This window comes from Meriones unguiculatus, chromosome 8 (assembly GCF_030254825.1).
Source record: "Meriones unguiculatus strain TT.TT164.6M chromosome 8, Bangor_MerUng_6.1, whole genome shotgun sequence".
NCBI classification, from domain to species: domain Eukaryota; kingdom Metazoa; phylum Chordata; class Mammalia; order Rodentia; family Muridae; genus Meriones; species Meriones unguiculatus.
Window position 1 is genome coordinate 66,912,959 of NC_083356.1, and position 15,107 is coordinate 66,928,065.

The 15,107-nt window shown below is 45.2% G+C and overlaps 2 protein-coding genes across 6 annotated transcripts in view; one reads left to right on the forward strand and one right to left on the reverse strand.

The window, feature by feature from the left end:
- Pax8 (paired box 8) overlaps positions 1-11,131 on the forward strand; it is a 56,861-nt gene extending 45,730 nt beyond the window's left edge. For all 5 annotated transcript variants that reach the window (XM_021662739.2, XM_060389676.1, XM_060389675.1 and 2 more), the window contains 3 exons: positions 2,815-2,916; positions 8,628-8,714; positions 10,083-11,131. In XM_021662739.2, the coding sequence (XP_021518414.1) occupies positions 2,815-2,916; positions 8,628-8,714; positions 10,083-10,159 (266 nt within the window). In that variant the 3' untranslated portion in view covers positions 10,160-11,131. The remainder of the gene's footprint in view (positions 1-2,814; positions 2,917-8,627; positions 8,715-10,082) is intronic.
- The window catches only part of Psd4 (pleckstrin and Sec7 domain containing 4), a 74,749-nt gene that overhangs the window by 19,565 nt on the left and 40,077 nt on the right, over positions 1-15,107 (reverse strand). The gene's annotated exons all lie outside the window — the stretch shown is intronic.

Below are 15,107 nucleotides of genomic sequence, written 5' to 3' on the forward strand. Positions count from 1 at the left end.
AGGGCCCAAGGAACAAGACTAGCTTTAGGAAGAAGATGGCCAGAGGGCCAAAACTTTAATTCATGGGAAGCATGCAACCTGCCTTAAAATCATCCCCACAGTATGCCAAGAAGCCCCTGTCTCCGCCAGCCAAGAGTAAGGTGAGTCCAAGTCACAGGTTCTCCTCTGAATTACATCCGTGTGTGGCAGATAGGGAGATTGTAGTTCAGAGAAATTAAATAATTTGTTCATAGTCTTTCCTGGATCTAGTATTTAGTCTCAGTTTTAAAATCTCTGTCTGTCTGTCCCTCTTCCCCATTCCCCTCCCCCCTCCTCTCTCCTACCCTCCCTCTAGTTCTTTTTCCTCTAACTCTCTTCCTCTCTTCCTTCTCCCCCCTTTCTTGCTTCTTCCCTCCCTCCCACAATAGGTAAGAAAGAAGAAAGGCAGAAGCATGAAGCCTGAGTCAGCCACCCCTCTTCCATTCCTACTACCCTGCTGCCCATCACCCTGCTCCCCTTCCTGGATAGACCCACATCACTTTCCAGTGCTTAGCCAGGTGCTTCACACAGGGGGCGCAAGGGGACAACTCCTTTATATGAAACTCAAAGTTCATTTTGGGCAAATCTAATGTTTATTCCCTATTCTAAATATGCCAAAGTCCATGCCCAACTGCACCTCCCCCACACATTTCCAGTCTTTCCTTTGTTCTTCTGCCCTTATGTCAGGTGAACAGAAACCACGTGTTTAGTCCAGTACCATCTAGAGCTAGATGCTGAATAAAGACAGATCAGTTTGAGCCTAGTGTTCTGGTGTCAAAAAATCCTAATGCTATTTTTAATAATAAACACTAACAACTTGTTTCTGCCAGGGTGTTTTTCTGCAAGAATTTCATTTCTGGTATGTGAAAGTTGCACTAACCAGAGTCTACCCAGAGCATGAGGCAACAGATTAAATTATACTGATAACCTCGGAGTTATAGGATTAGTGTGTGTACAGCCACCCACATTCCACACAACTCCTATTTGGCTGGTCTATAGGCAAATAGGAAGCCATAAAAGCAGGATGTGTATTCCTAGCCCTTTGATTCTTAGCCCCTTTTCTCTGGAAAAAGGGCAGAACTTGAATGTATAGGTGTTGTTTGCTGGGTTGGCCCTAAAGCCCATCTTAGTCTAAGGTCCATCTCAACTTACTGCCAAGCTCTCTTCTCCTCTCTCTCTGTGTCTGTCTCTCTGTCTCTCTGTCTGCTAAGTCCCCACATGACTTAGCCCTTAGGACTTTCTCAATAAGTACTTCTTGAATGAAGAAAATCTGTGCGGCTGAAAATCTGTAGGGTTTCATTGTATGCATTTTCCCATATGTTATCACTAACAAGGTACCCCTTTAAGAGGTTTAGATCTGGGAGGGCATTAGTGGAAGAAGGAACAATCTGTGACATAGAGAAGATAGGTCTGGTGAGTTGGTTGATAGGGCTCACAGGCAACCCTAGAAAGGTGGCAGAAAGTACTAGGGCCAAATGGCTATCATCTAACACTGTGGTCTTTCTACCAGGAATGATTTTTATCTCCTGATTCCTTCATATTGGGAACATACAGCAATGTCTGGAGATACTTTGAGTTGTCATAGTGGGTGGGAAATTGTACTGGAATCAGTTTGGTAGAGGCCAGGATTCCATTCAATACCCTGTAATGTACAGGATAGCTGCACAACAAAGAATCTACCAGTAAATAATGTCAGTACCACTGAGATGGAATTCTACAAACATCACTAAGAAATAGTTTGCCAAAATAATTCATTATTCACATTGGAGCATTTTAAGAGTGGGATGACCATTGTTAATAAATATTCTGAGTCAGTGGTCATCATACGGATAGACCTCAGAAAACCAGGATATGTAGATTCTGGTCTGGACCCACAGAACAGGGGTGATGAGAGGCAATCAGTCAAAGGATTCTGGTTATTGGGCAGGGGCAAGTGGGGAGAACATCAACAGGTCAGGCGAGGGCTCCCAAAAAGGGAGCTTTCACTTCCTGGTGTGAAGGAAAGACAGATCCAAGGAGATGGAACGTCAAAGGAATGCCTCGGTGTCACTAGGATGTAGGCATGACAAAAATCACAGATGAACAGAGATAGAACAAGGATGAAACATACTAAAAATCGATTTTTAAAGAAGTATAGTTGATAAGAATGCCATTTATGATCACGTGTAGAAGTTAGCAATCTCTTAGTGGTGTTTCCTATTATGTTGGAATAGTCAACATGTTTCATGTCGTTACTATTCTGATTAATTATAGCTACCTGGAAGTCCAGGCCAATCAGTAGGAGCTTCCTCTCTGGTTGATTAGCAACGTCTGCCTCATATCCCCAAAAGAACAGTGATGGATCCTCATCTACTTTATTTCACAAGGCCTAGTTGTTTTATTCCTTTGAAAGCTGGGTGAAAGTGATGCACTGAGTCCGTTGTTCTTGTGTATTTATTTAGTCCATTTGTGAAAGATACTGTGCTGGGCAGGGAGATAAAGACTAAGGACACCACCCTGGCACCTAATACCTGGACATTTTTGTGGAGCAATATAATAGTATTTGTGAAAAGAAAGCTACTAGGGAAGGAAGAACAAAGCAGGACTACAGTTGCAAGAGCACCTTGCTTAGTGAGCCTCTACCCTCCAGAGGAAACAAGAACCTGGGCTCAGAGGAAAGAGGAAGGAGTCTTGGAGAATGTCCATGGTTTCAGCAGTACTGGCTGAGGAGAGACTTGATGAGCCTCAGGAGGGTGGGACAGTAAGAATGGGAGCCACCTATACAGCAACTAATGACTCTTTGGTGTCTTTTACCAGGTCGAGAGATGGTGGGGCCCACGCTGCCTGGATACCCACCTCACATCCCCACCAGTGGACAGGGAAGCTATGCCTCTTCTGCTATCGCAGGCATGGTGGCAGGTAAGGGTTGAGGGAATGGGCATAAGCATTGCAAAAGGGAGGTGTTGAAGGAATAAGGAGATGATAGGTGACAAAAGATAGATTGTGTCCCATTCATAGGCTTCTGAAAGGACGCTAAAGGATGGCTCAACTAAAGGATGGGTCAACCTTCATATAAGCACCTAGAGAAAACCCCCACTGCCATCTTAGCTCCTTGATGCCTCTCATCTTAGTATTCTTCTCCCTAGATCTCCATGTAGACAGACCTGTGCTCACACCAAGCTTCCCTACCTCCTCCTCTTCCACTGCATCAAGGAGGAAGAGAATGCAGCAATCAGTGTGAGATAAACATGAGCCAACCCCTGGCTTCATGTGGTTTACATCAAATCAGATGAATCTCAGTTCACCTCTCCAGTAAAACCTGAATTTGAATGATAATGATGGTGAAGATGATGATGGTGATAGTGAACATGATGATGATGAAATACATATTCCTTTGCATTCCACACTCACTCAGTGTTGAATAGGGCCCAGGTTCTAACTACTTTGAGGATACCACAGAGTATGAGATAAGAGTCCTTCTTCACACTCATTTGGAATGAGTGGACTGTCCTGGAATTTTGTTTGACAGTCCATTTGATGTCTGTCTGCTACCGTGATCTAATGATGACTCAGGATTTCAGGGTCTGGACAAATGAGTACGGCAATGACAGTTTCTTTGGGAAAGTCCCAGTCTTTTAGGAGCACTGTAGGAAAGCTTCAGGGATGGATAGGTGGTTAGAATAGAACCATTTCCTCTGCCCAAGGAATAAGGGCATGAAAGTTTAGGGAAGGGCTCTGAACTCAGGCCATGTGTGACCCCTAATACCCACCCTCTTCCAACTTCCCTGGCTCTGACCCTAAAGATTTGGCCCTAGTCCACCAAGCCTGCTTCCCCTTGGCAGGGGTTAATCTTTGCCAGCCAGCCACCCACCCACTCTGGGCACCCTGTGCACAGGCAGGTGGGCTGAGTTCTCTTAGGCTGAGAGAGAGGAGGGAGCAAGGAGTGGAGGCTTTGCTCCCTGGGAACCTGCTGAGCTGGCACTTGTTGCTGCCTGGTTACCGTGGCGATGTGCTTAATGCAGCGTTGAAAATACAGAATACTGACTCCTCTCTCCCTCCTGGCCCAGGCTTCCTCTCTCCCTCCCTGTCTCCCTCTTGTGGAGCGTGAAATGAGATTGGTCAAGATAAAAAAGGAAAAGATTCAGTTATTTTTTTGAGTGTGGATAATGGGGTCTCTCAATCAAAATCCTAGGTTCCAGTCTGCTTCCTCTGCCCACCCCCCCAAGCCCTCTACTTTCCCTGCTGCTGCTTAGAGGAGAAGGAAGCAACATAAGACGTGACTTTTTTTTCTCTCTCTCTCTCTTAATTATGAATGATTCTTAGGGCCAGGACCAGATCAAGGGGTTCCTGGGGCCAGAATATGACCTGGAATGTGGCTGGAAGGCAGGGGAAGGATTGCTAGAGGAAGATCTCACCTTGCTATGAAGAAGTACTTTTTCACACACAAGCATACATTTACAGTGTGTGTATGCATGTACACACACATACATGTAAACAGACATGAGCACTCACAACACCCACCACATAGACTAAGTAAATTGCAAAAGGGAAGGGTCTCATCATACACAGTCGATGGCTTTGTATATACTAGTTTTCAGGAAATGCAAGGCCATTAAAATGAATCACGTGGTTCCTACGAGTGCTTTTGTGCAAATGACTTCTGAAGGAATGTCTTTTGTAGAAAAATAACATCCTATCCATCTCTTACTACTGCCTATGATCTCTCAGTTGACTGAGTGGGGATTCTTTCCATTTCATTAGCATCTACTGCATATATGTAAAGCATATAATAAGGGCTTCTGAAAAGACATGTCAGCTACATTCTTTAATCAGTTTTGTAAAGGAATAAGTGGTAATTTATTATACATTTCTGTATACCTGGCCATTTATATGCATAACTTTATTTTTCTTTAGTCCTTACAATAAATCTTGGAGACTGGTAGAATCCAAGTTTTACAGTTAGGGAAAGCAACGTTTACAAGAGCCAAAAGGTGTGCTCAGGGATGAAGCTAAGCGACTATGCTTTTCAAACACAAATTTATTGATTTAACATCTGTGACATTTTCCATCTATTCATGCTTTCTTCTACCCTTTCATTTTCTCTTTTCGTCCAACTATCTTTTTTCTATCCTTCCTTCTGCTTATTTTATTCATCTGCCTTTATATATACATATAAGTCATTCCATGCATTTCCTACCCATCAGTCCTTTTATCCACCTATCTATCCAAGCATGCATACCTCTTCCTCCTTCTAGTATATCTGTACTTTACTCTTCTCCAGCCATCTTCCCAGCATCTACTCTCTCATTGCTAACACTTCTATTAACCATATTCTAGCCAACCTTGAACCCTTTTCAATTAACAAATACTACAAATATCTACTGTGCCTGCAGAAATGCACAAAGCATGTCCCTCTGTTTGTCACAATGGACAAGAATAAGCAGTGTTGGTCAATAAATGAATAAACATAATATCACATAAAGATAACTATGCAAAGGCAATAAAATGTGGTGATGCAATGAAGAGCTACAGGGAGAGGAGATAACTACTTTAGATTGAATATACAGGAAACCTTTCTGAAAAGATTTTCAAAGTGGTCAGCCAAGTGATAAATTGAGGCTGACCATCCCTAGCCCAAAAGAAGACCAAGTACAAAGGCCCTGAGGCAGGAGAAGCTAATTTAGCATGACAGTATATGTAAAGAAGGCAAGCATGGTAAAGAGTAGTGGATATTAGAGTGAGCACTGCAGTGTGGGGAAAACTGGGCGGCAGTAAGGCCATGTTTTAGAACACTACTCAGATGCTTGGAGAAATAGAGTGTAGACACAGAGATAAGTTACGGGATCATTGCTGTAGGTTTTTTGTAGGAGACAACAGTTGCTTTAGCTAAGAAAGTAGCCCTGAAGGATAGGAAAGGCACTTAATATGTTTTCATGATAAGTGGAACAAAACCTGACTATAGAGATGAGAAATAAAGGCAAAACTATAGATTGGGCTTGGGAAACATCATCAGTGATGGTGAGAATCCATGTGGGGCAGCAGGAGAAGCGATGTAGTAGAAATCAAGAGTTCAGAGGCCATAACAGAGTTGAGAGGGTTAACTAAATGCCAAGCTTTATATCTCAGATAGGCTTTAAAATGAAGTTGGGGTTGATTCTTCTACATAATTTGGAGTTCTGATAAAGAAGGGGCCAGAAGAGAGTATGTAGAAAAAAGCAGGCAAGTTGCAAAGAAATTCAGGTGACTGAGTGACACAGATTCCAAAGGAAGTAAGGGACTAGGAGGCCAAGGGAATTGCTGCTGTTGAAGCTATCATTGGAATTATCAGATCCGATTCTAAGACACTTTGCGTAGATTGGCACTAGCCTGATTAGAATAGATTATGAAGTGAGGGCAGAAACCCTGAGGCAGAGAAAGAGGCTAGTAGCATCTGATATAAGAGCAAGGGGAACTGGCAGTGACATTTCATTACCTGTGGCTGTACACAGGTTGACAGATCTGGGAGCAGACAGATGCCACACTCCAAGATGTACCATCTACCCAGATGCAACCTCTATCCCAGCTTCCCAGTGACTGAGGTAGTCATGTAGTGTCTATTAAATAAATTAAATGCCGAGTGAGTGAATGCATTAATGAGTGACTCAAAGGGAGGGCTCACACACTGAATTCCTCAGCTCTTTTCCTTGTCCTTTAGAGATGCCAATGTTCAGCATTGGGAGGCCAGAGTAAGAGCACAGGATGGGAGCCCTCACTGTAAAGCTAGAATAGAATTGGCCTCCAAGGGAATGCTGAAACCAGGGAAGTGAGAGCACAGCAAGAGTAAACAGGCTTACTTCCCACTGTAGGCTATAGGAGCAAACACTGGTCATGGTAACCAGGAGGCTCTTTAGCATTGTGGCATTGGCAAAAAGCCTTGAGGACTTCTGCATAGAAGTTTCTTCATTTGGGCTGGAGAGATGGCTCAGCCATTAAAGGCTAGGCTCACAACCAAAAATATAAGAAGTTTCTTCATTCATAAGTAAATAGTTAGATTAGATAATTTCTTAGTTTTTTTCTCTCCTTCCCAACCCCCTTTCTTCTTATACATGTATTTTCTTCCAGATCTGTCCCTAACCCAAACACTGTGAGCTTGCTGCCTGGTATGAAACCCCTAGACACATAGAGGGTTCAGCAACCTTTACCTTCCCAAGGCTCTTCTCCGGCTTCCATTCCTCCTATGGAATGAACATTCCTCAATAGGGATTCCTGCCTTAAAGTCCAGCCCATGCTTTAAGATTTACTGTGTGACTGATCTGAGTATTTACTGAAGTTTTTTAAAAGCACCTGTTTCAGGAGAATATAAGGAGAAGCCAACCTTTATTGATGCTGCTTTTATCAAGAGCATGACTCTAAGCATGTAATACCATTTCATTTAATTCTCACCAAAATCCCATGAGATAGGGACAAGAGTTTGCCCCATTTAATAGCCAAGAACACTGAGGCTCACACATGGAGAGAGAGAGAGGGAGAGAGGGGGAGGGAGAGAGAGAGAAACAGACAGAGACAGAGAGATACAGAGAGACACAGAGACAGATTATATCCAAGCCTAGAAGTAGAAGATGGAGACTGGACTTCAGACCATGAATTGCAGAGCTGAGGAGTTTTAAACCTTCACTCCAAAGTCTGAAGGAGGCGAAAAAAAAATCATAGAAAGGACTTAGCATCACAATCACAGTTGGTAGAAGACTGTGTAAACATACTTTTGAATATTAATTTACCTAGAATCTGGCTGTATCTGTAAATGAAGTCATCTGGTAAATGTTTGAAGGAATTACCTGGAATTTATGATCATGAGTTCTAAGGTTAAGGTCATGCACCATCATTGGTCAACAGTGTAAGTGGAGACAAATCACTTACTCAGGCTTCACTTGAGTTTCCCATTTTGCAAATTGGTGGTGTGGGAGACCACTTCATAGGATGGTTGGGAGAGATGTAGAGGGCATGATTTGCAGAAACATGCTTTGCAAGCTCTAAATTACACAACAAATGATAGGCGTAGTAGTCAGCTCAACTTCTACTTCATCGCTGTTGTATAAAGGAATTCTTCAGTAAATTCTTTGACAATTCTTTTGGGAAAACTAAGGATCAGCTCACAGAAAGAGGTAGCCTGACATACCTTGTGTAAATTCATGCACTGAATTTACCTAAAGCAAGGGCACAGTTCTTCTGAGAACAGATTTCCTCTTTGATCACAAGCCTCCTCTTCCTGCCATGGGCTCCTCTGAAAAGTCACTTCTGTACAAAGTCCAGGTAGCCGAGAAAATCGAATTTGAATCTGACTCCTAGAGTTTTGGCAATTTCCACACTACATCAGATTTTCAACTTGTGTGGGTTTCTGAAGTCTCACTTTATTCATCTGGAAAATGGAGAATATGACATCTACCTCCCAGGGATTTGGGGGGTATATGAAGGAACTACCCAAAGTGACCCATACTTGGGGACCTCCTCAGTGCCACTATCCCTGTTAAGGTTTTACTTGCCTTGTCCAGTAAAACCTTACTCCCTGCCAGCCCTACAGACCTGTCTCCCTGTCCCAATCCCCATACTGGTATCATGAACCTCACAGGTCTCTTGCCTGTGTGTTCCAACAGGAAGTGAATATTCTGGCAATGCCTATAGCCACACTCCGTACTCCTCCTACAGCGAAGCCTGGCGCTTTCCCAACTCCAGCCTGCTGAGTAAGTTCCTGGGGCTGTAAGGCCCTTTGATGGGCAGGGGAGGGTTGGGGTGAAGAAAGAAGCCAGACCAAAGAGTTGGCTGGCTCCAGTTTAGATGGAATGTCTAGAGAAATGGCAATTGTTTGTCATAGAAAAAGTAATCAGCAGATCACAGTATCTGGTGGGTTTAGGGGAGAGAACAGAAGGCCAAACATTCTTCGGCTTTTGTATCTCTCCTTTCCACAGCCATATTTGTTAACATTTTGTGTAAAATTTAAGAATCAAGCCTTGAAGAGCAAGGGTAGAGAAGGGCAAAGTTACACTCAGGCAAAGCCGGAGGGAGGCTGTCCTGCCCGCAGGGGCTTATAATCCTGCCAGGAGACACGATTCAGTTCTCTGCACATCGCCTGCTGCTCTCCTTCCTGGGAGCTGAGGCCAAGATGCCATCTTGTTCATTAGTCATCTAAATATGTTGAGAATAGTCATGAGTCACCACCAAACTTTGTTCCATCCAGTTCCTCATATTTGGCTTGAGAAGTGACTAGTATTCAGGGTGGATATCTGGAAAGTGAGTCGCAGTAAGCTTTCAGACTGCTTTTCCACCCCTGCTCTGTGTCCATGAACTGTTTAGGGAAGATTTTGAGGAAAATAAGTCCACAAAGACCTTATGAAATTCTTCCAGAATCTTCCCAAGTGGTTGCCCTATCAATTGTCAGATCAAACCTGAACCAGAGAGAAGCAGTGGTCTCAAAGATGTCCAGTTTCACAGACATGTTGGCAAACTGGCTGGACCACCCATTTCCTAAAATCCCTTTTCCTATTGTCCTATATCTTAGAAATGAGGGGAATTACTTGTGCTGTTTTAGCCAGATACATTCATTTCCCAGACAGATGTGTTTAACTCCAAGTTTAGCTAGAAAGGGCAAAGACAATGAAATTGCTGGGGTTAAATGGACTTTCCTGGTGAGTTTGGTGGGAGTCCCTCAAGCCTAAAACATCTTGGGCTGGCCAGGAGTACAATTCTTTTGGGTGTTCAGAAGATGATGTTCTGACCTGCCATTATTTAGGCAAGGTTAGCAAGCATCCCAGTGGCTCCCACTGTGTTCAGTTTTGAGGTTTCACATATAACTGTTCTCTGTTGCCTACTCCTTGAAGCAAGAGTGTTGAAGGTCAAAGCGGTTATGAGTAGGGGACAGGAAGCCATCATTTTCAGGCTAGAAACTCAAAGGTGAAGCCAGAGGAGGAAAGGCGGGAGAGGAGTTAATCTTTGAGGATCAGATGGGCTGGGGGTAAATGATTAACGTGTGCTGTCTTAAAGGTCAGCAGATGTAGAGGAACGCTACAGCATAACTTCCCCTCTGACCAGGATGTTGTTGTTTTAATGTCCAGGTTCCCCATATTATTACAGCTCTACAACAAGGCCAAGTGCACCACCCACCTCTGCCACAGCCTTTGACCATCTGTAGTTGTCATGGGGACAGTGGGAACAGCCAGGCAACAGGAGGACTTGGCCTGAGACAGGCCCCAGAGAGTCACACAAAGGAATCTTTATTTATTACATGAAAAATAACCACAATTCCAGCACTCCCTGTGTGGTCAATTAAATGAACCATGAAAGTCAGGATGACCTTGGAGAAGGCCAAACTGTCCTTCAAGATTCCTTTTGTGAGTGACAGGAGTTCCAGGAAACAAGAACCATCCCATTTCAAAAAGAGACAAAATTAGAGGAGGCTTATACCCAGGCTGGTACCCACCAAAGGAGAGAAAAAGGGTTCACAAAGAACTTAGAGGCAGACGTGTCTGAGGGTGTGCAAGGGCCGCCTGTGTGATCTTCATCAGTACAACTTCAACAATTATGGACTGTAAGCAAGTCCTCTGGCCCACAGTCCTAGTCCAGGGCCAAGGCTCTACCTATCAACCATTCCAGGAGTTGTTACCACGGTTAGCCTCTACCACCTGCTGGGCAGCAACTTTCTGGGGCTGTCAGCTGACCTTCCCTTCCCTGTTGCTGTGAGCCTACAAGCACCCTCTAGCCTCTCATCCAGTGGGTCATCCCTTTGGCAGCATGAACCTGTCCTCTGGGAAGGGCAGTGAGGCTCTACACGGAGCACAGCAAGACATGACAGCTGCAGCTGGGACCACGTCCTCTTCTCAACAGCCCTGCCAACTCAAGTGTGCTTTCTGCAGCTTCAGCCCACACAGCCACCGAAGAGGCTAGCAACAAGATTCCTGGCTCCTCAGCTTCCCCCCCCCCAATCTCACTGTAAATACCGTAAATGAAGCTCTGTTTGGGTCAAGCTTCCTTCTTTCCATCCCCCAGACTTTGGCCTCTGAATTGTCTCCCTACTATGTGGGCTTTTCTCCTTGACCCCTCCCCCCTTTTTTTAACAACCCATCATTACCACATGACTCAATAAACCATTACTCTTGGTCTCAGGTTTTGGGGCATGTTGGGGATGGACTCCTATAAGCATAGAACCAAGTGACTAACACACTCACTTTGAAGATAGAGATTAGAAGGGACATTTTAGATATCCTGGCTTAGTAGTCTCTCCTTGCCCTTAGTCTCTCCTTGCCCTTAGATGTCCAGTGCTGGGTAAACCAGTTATTCCTAGTTTTAGGTTGATCCGATAAGTCCATGGTAGCATAAGGTAAATGTGTGTCACAGGGCCATGCCAGTCATACTCTCCATATGCAGTTGGTATTATCTGAAATCCGGAGTTGGGTTGTGAGTTGGAGAAGATCCACAAATAACTACCAGGGGTGGGGCTCCCACATAAATAGCAGTTTTGCTCTTCATGGTGCTGAAGGAGCAAGAAGACAGACTTCTCTTTCGTGTCAGGCACATTGTGGGGGCCATTGAGGAAGACAAGTTCAGGTCAGCCCAATTTTACATATGAGAAAACTGAGCTTTGGAAGACATGGGATGATGTGGTAAAAGTGGGAAGCCATGGATTCAACTAGATCTTATTCTAAATCCAGCACTTTCAAACACCACAGGACCCTCCCTCTTCAGGAATACTGGAGGGTCCTAGATACAAGCAAGGATTGGGCAGGGAGCTTGCTACCAATGCTTTCTTTTCTTTTGCTCTCCACATAGGAGGGGAGCTGTTTCCATCTATGTGAACCCTCCCCTCAGCTGGACCCAGATGGAAAGAGGGGCAGGATACCTGGGAAGATAGTTAGGTCAAGTTTGGTGAAAGGGAGAATTTGTCACTCCAATACTCTATTCAAGGTGCTTACTGTATCCTCCATGCTTGGGAGGCTAGACATTGAGAGCTAAAGCTGTTACCTCTTCAGGTCTACCCCAAAGGAGGTTTCAGGAACATGCAACGGGCAAGTGTGGGATGGGCCTAATTGTGTCATGAGGAGAAACTTCCCACGAAAAAATCCTGTCCCCATTGTTCATGGGTATCTGGAATGAGGCTCATCTTTTTAAAACAGGAATTTCCTGTCTGTAAGCTTGGAAGTAGGAATCTGGAGCCTAGCTTACTGAAGCTTTTCATGGCTCTGAACCACTGGATTCATGACCACCCTAAGGCAATCAACAACTGAGAATCACTTTGAGATTCATGGTGTTCCTACAGAGTGATCCTTGCATTTATAAACAAGACTCCTTCAGAAACACTATGTGCCTCTGACAGTCACGCTCATGTCCCAAATGACCAGAGGGATCTGACATAATTGTTTGATGCAAAGCTTAACTTCCCTTTTCTGAGCTCGGCTAGTCACTGCAGAAAACTAAGTGCAGAGTGGGAAATTGTGTGGTATAAGCCAGCATCAGCAGGTACTTGCCAAGATCTATTCTAATACTCTATCAAAGGTCAAACTAGAGACCCCTTTGGGGTTCAGAAAGCATTCTGATGTATATTGTGTGAGTGAGACTAATCAAAGTACCTCAGCACTTAGGGTGGTTCTGGGTGAAGGCTGGTTGTGGCATATGAGGACACAAAGAAGAAAGGTTGGGAAGTGGTTCTGAGGCTGAGCTAGAAGGCCATGCTCACATCGGGGGTATGTGAGGGAAACATCTGTGGGTGACTACAAGTTGAGAGGACTAGTTCACTCTTCAGGGGGAGTTGAGGGCCCTGGTTTCTGTGGACTATGGAGGAATAACCTTTGTTATCAGGAGGACTTAGGATGAGGTATTTGCCCTGAGAACCTACCTCACTCTTTTCCATGGCACTTGAAACAACCATTTCCACTGCCCTGGTAAAGAGACTTCAGCTTTAAAGGCAGCATTTCCTGTCCATTACCTGTTCCCCCCATCCTCAATCTTCCCTGCTTCCCAGTAACTTTTAGCAGAGTGCCAGGTCACCAGGAGCTTACAGCAAGCCCAAGATGGTAAAACGAGCAATGACTAGGTTTCTTGCTGGAGGAAGAGTGGGCCCCAGGTACACAGGCAGGGCTGCCAAACTCTAAGCTAGGAAGGTGGTTGGGGAAGAGAAGACGTTTTGATTTGTCCCTCCAAGGCCTGCCCTTGGGCTGTCTGTAAGTCTACCTTTCCCCACCTTCCCAGGCTGTATGTAAAGCTCTTCTTTCCCTACCTTACTTAGGCTGTCTTCAATCCCCCCTTTCCCCACCTTTCCTAGGCTGTCTGTAAGCCCCCATTTCCCTACCTTCCCTAGGTTGTCTGTATGCCCCCTTCTTCCTCACTTTTCCTAGACTGTATGTGAGGTACCCTTCTCCCTTCCCTACATTGCTTTCCCTGTCTCCCTAGGCTGTCTGTATGTCCTGCCCTTTCCCCTCTTTCCCTAGGCTGTCTGTAAGCTCCCCCTTCCCCTCTTTCCCTAGGCTGTCTGTAAGTTCCCCCTTCCCCTCTTTCCCTAGGCTGTCTGTAAGCTCCCCCTTCCCCTCTTTCCCTAGGCTGTCTGTAAGCTCCCCCTTCCCCTCTTCCCCTAGGCTGTCTGTAAGCTCCCCCTTCCCCTCTTTCCCTAGGCTGTCTGTAAGACCCCTTTCCCTACCTTCACTAATTTCTCCAGAATTCTTGCCACAAGTTGTTACTGCAAAATAGTAACTGACCTACTGTGTGCAAGGCACATATTCAACTTAAAGCTCAAGGAATAATGCTCAGTGACCATAGTCCACAAATGCTGAAATAAAATAGAGTGATAGACTCAACAAGGTTTCCTCGTTCCCATCTGCCCCCTCTGTCTGGTGCCTTACTTTTCCCCAAATATCTTTCTCCAGAGTTTACTGTAATTGCCCCTTGAGATAATTCCCTTGGGAATGGGCACAGGAAGAAGGACTGAAGATCTCGGTGTCCACTCTCAGTGAGCTTGTGCCTCACCATTGGCCTGTCAGATGGGGCTGTGGACAGTGTTTCTGGTCCTCCTCAATCTCAGCCCTCCTTGAGCCTTACAGTAGCCCCCACATACACAAAGGTCTGCTTTCATTTGTTCACATTCTCTAATGTTTCTCATTCTGAACAATGGTCCCTTTTTGCACTTGGAGAAACTGAGACCAAGAGCTAATTTAACGAGGTCATCATCTAATTCATAAAATTGTTGAAAGCAGTACTGAATCCCTTAGTAGAGGCCTAATAGTCACTCAGTTTTAAGGCTGTGTGAGTATGGGTGTGGCCATGCTTCAGAGAGACCTCACATGCCCTTCTCTTCATGGGGAGGGATAGAGGTTACTGGGTCAGTTATGGCTACTCAGCAGTAGCTCTGGATAAAAGGCCAAGGCAGAGGCAGAAGGCATTATGGGATCTGCTGAGGCGTGGCTGTGTCAGGCTGTTCAATAATTCCCTTCTGCTCTTGGTCCCAAGTTCTCCCAGATACCTACCCTTTAGAATCAGAAAGCATTCCCTCTGTGGGGAGCTGATTACTCCTTCATAATTACTTTGTGAGGTAATTATGAGCCCAAGCGACTCTGGGGAAAGCCCCTCCCTCCCACAACGGCCTTTTCTCTCTCTTCATCTTTCTACTTTTTTTGTTGTTTCTCTTCTGCTGAGTTCCAAGCAGTCATTCCTTTCCTCTTTGTGAAGGAGCTTGGCATCTTTAGTGGTGTAGATTCATGTTTGAGAACAGCTTGGAGGTCTTGTATAGGCTCAGGCAAGGAGGCCTTCTCCTCCCTCTCCCTCATTGCTTTGGCTCTCTGGGGCCCTCTGCAACACAGACCCTGGAATGGGTACTGCCTTGTCCCTGGGGCTCTGGGCAGACTCATAGCATGTGTGCACAGGCACTATTCGTTACCTCACCACCAGTAACCTCTCCAAAAACAGAGTTCAGGTGCCTGGTGTTCTCTGGAGGACGCAGGCAGCTCCCCTTTCTCGGGCAGCTTTCCCTGGGCAACCTCCTTCTCCTCTTGAGCCACCAGGCCATGCAGCAGCTTTGGAAGATTTGGGGTGCAGGGTTCAGACACTCAGGGAGGAGGCCCAGGGGAGGAGGAGTGGGAGCTCCTCCACATCTGTGC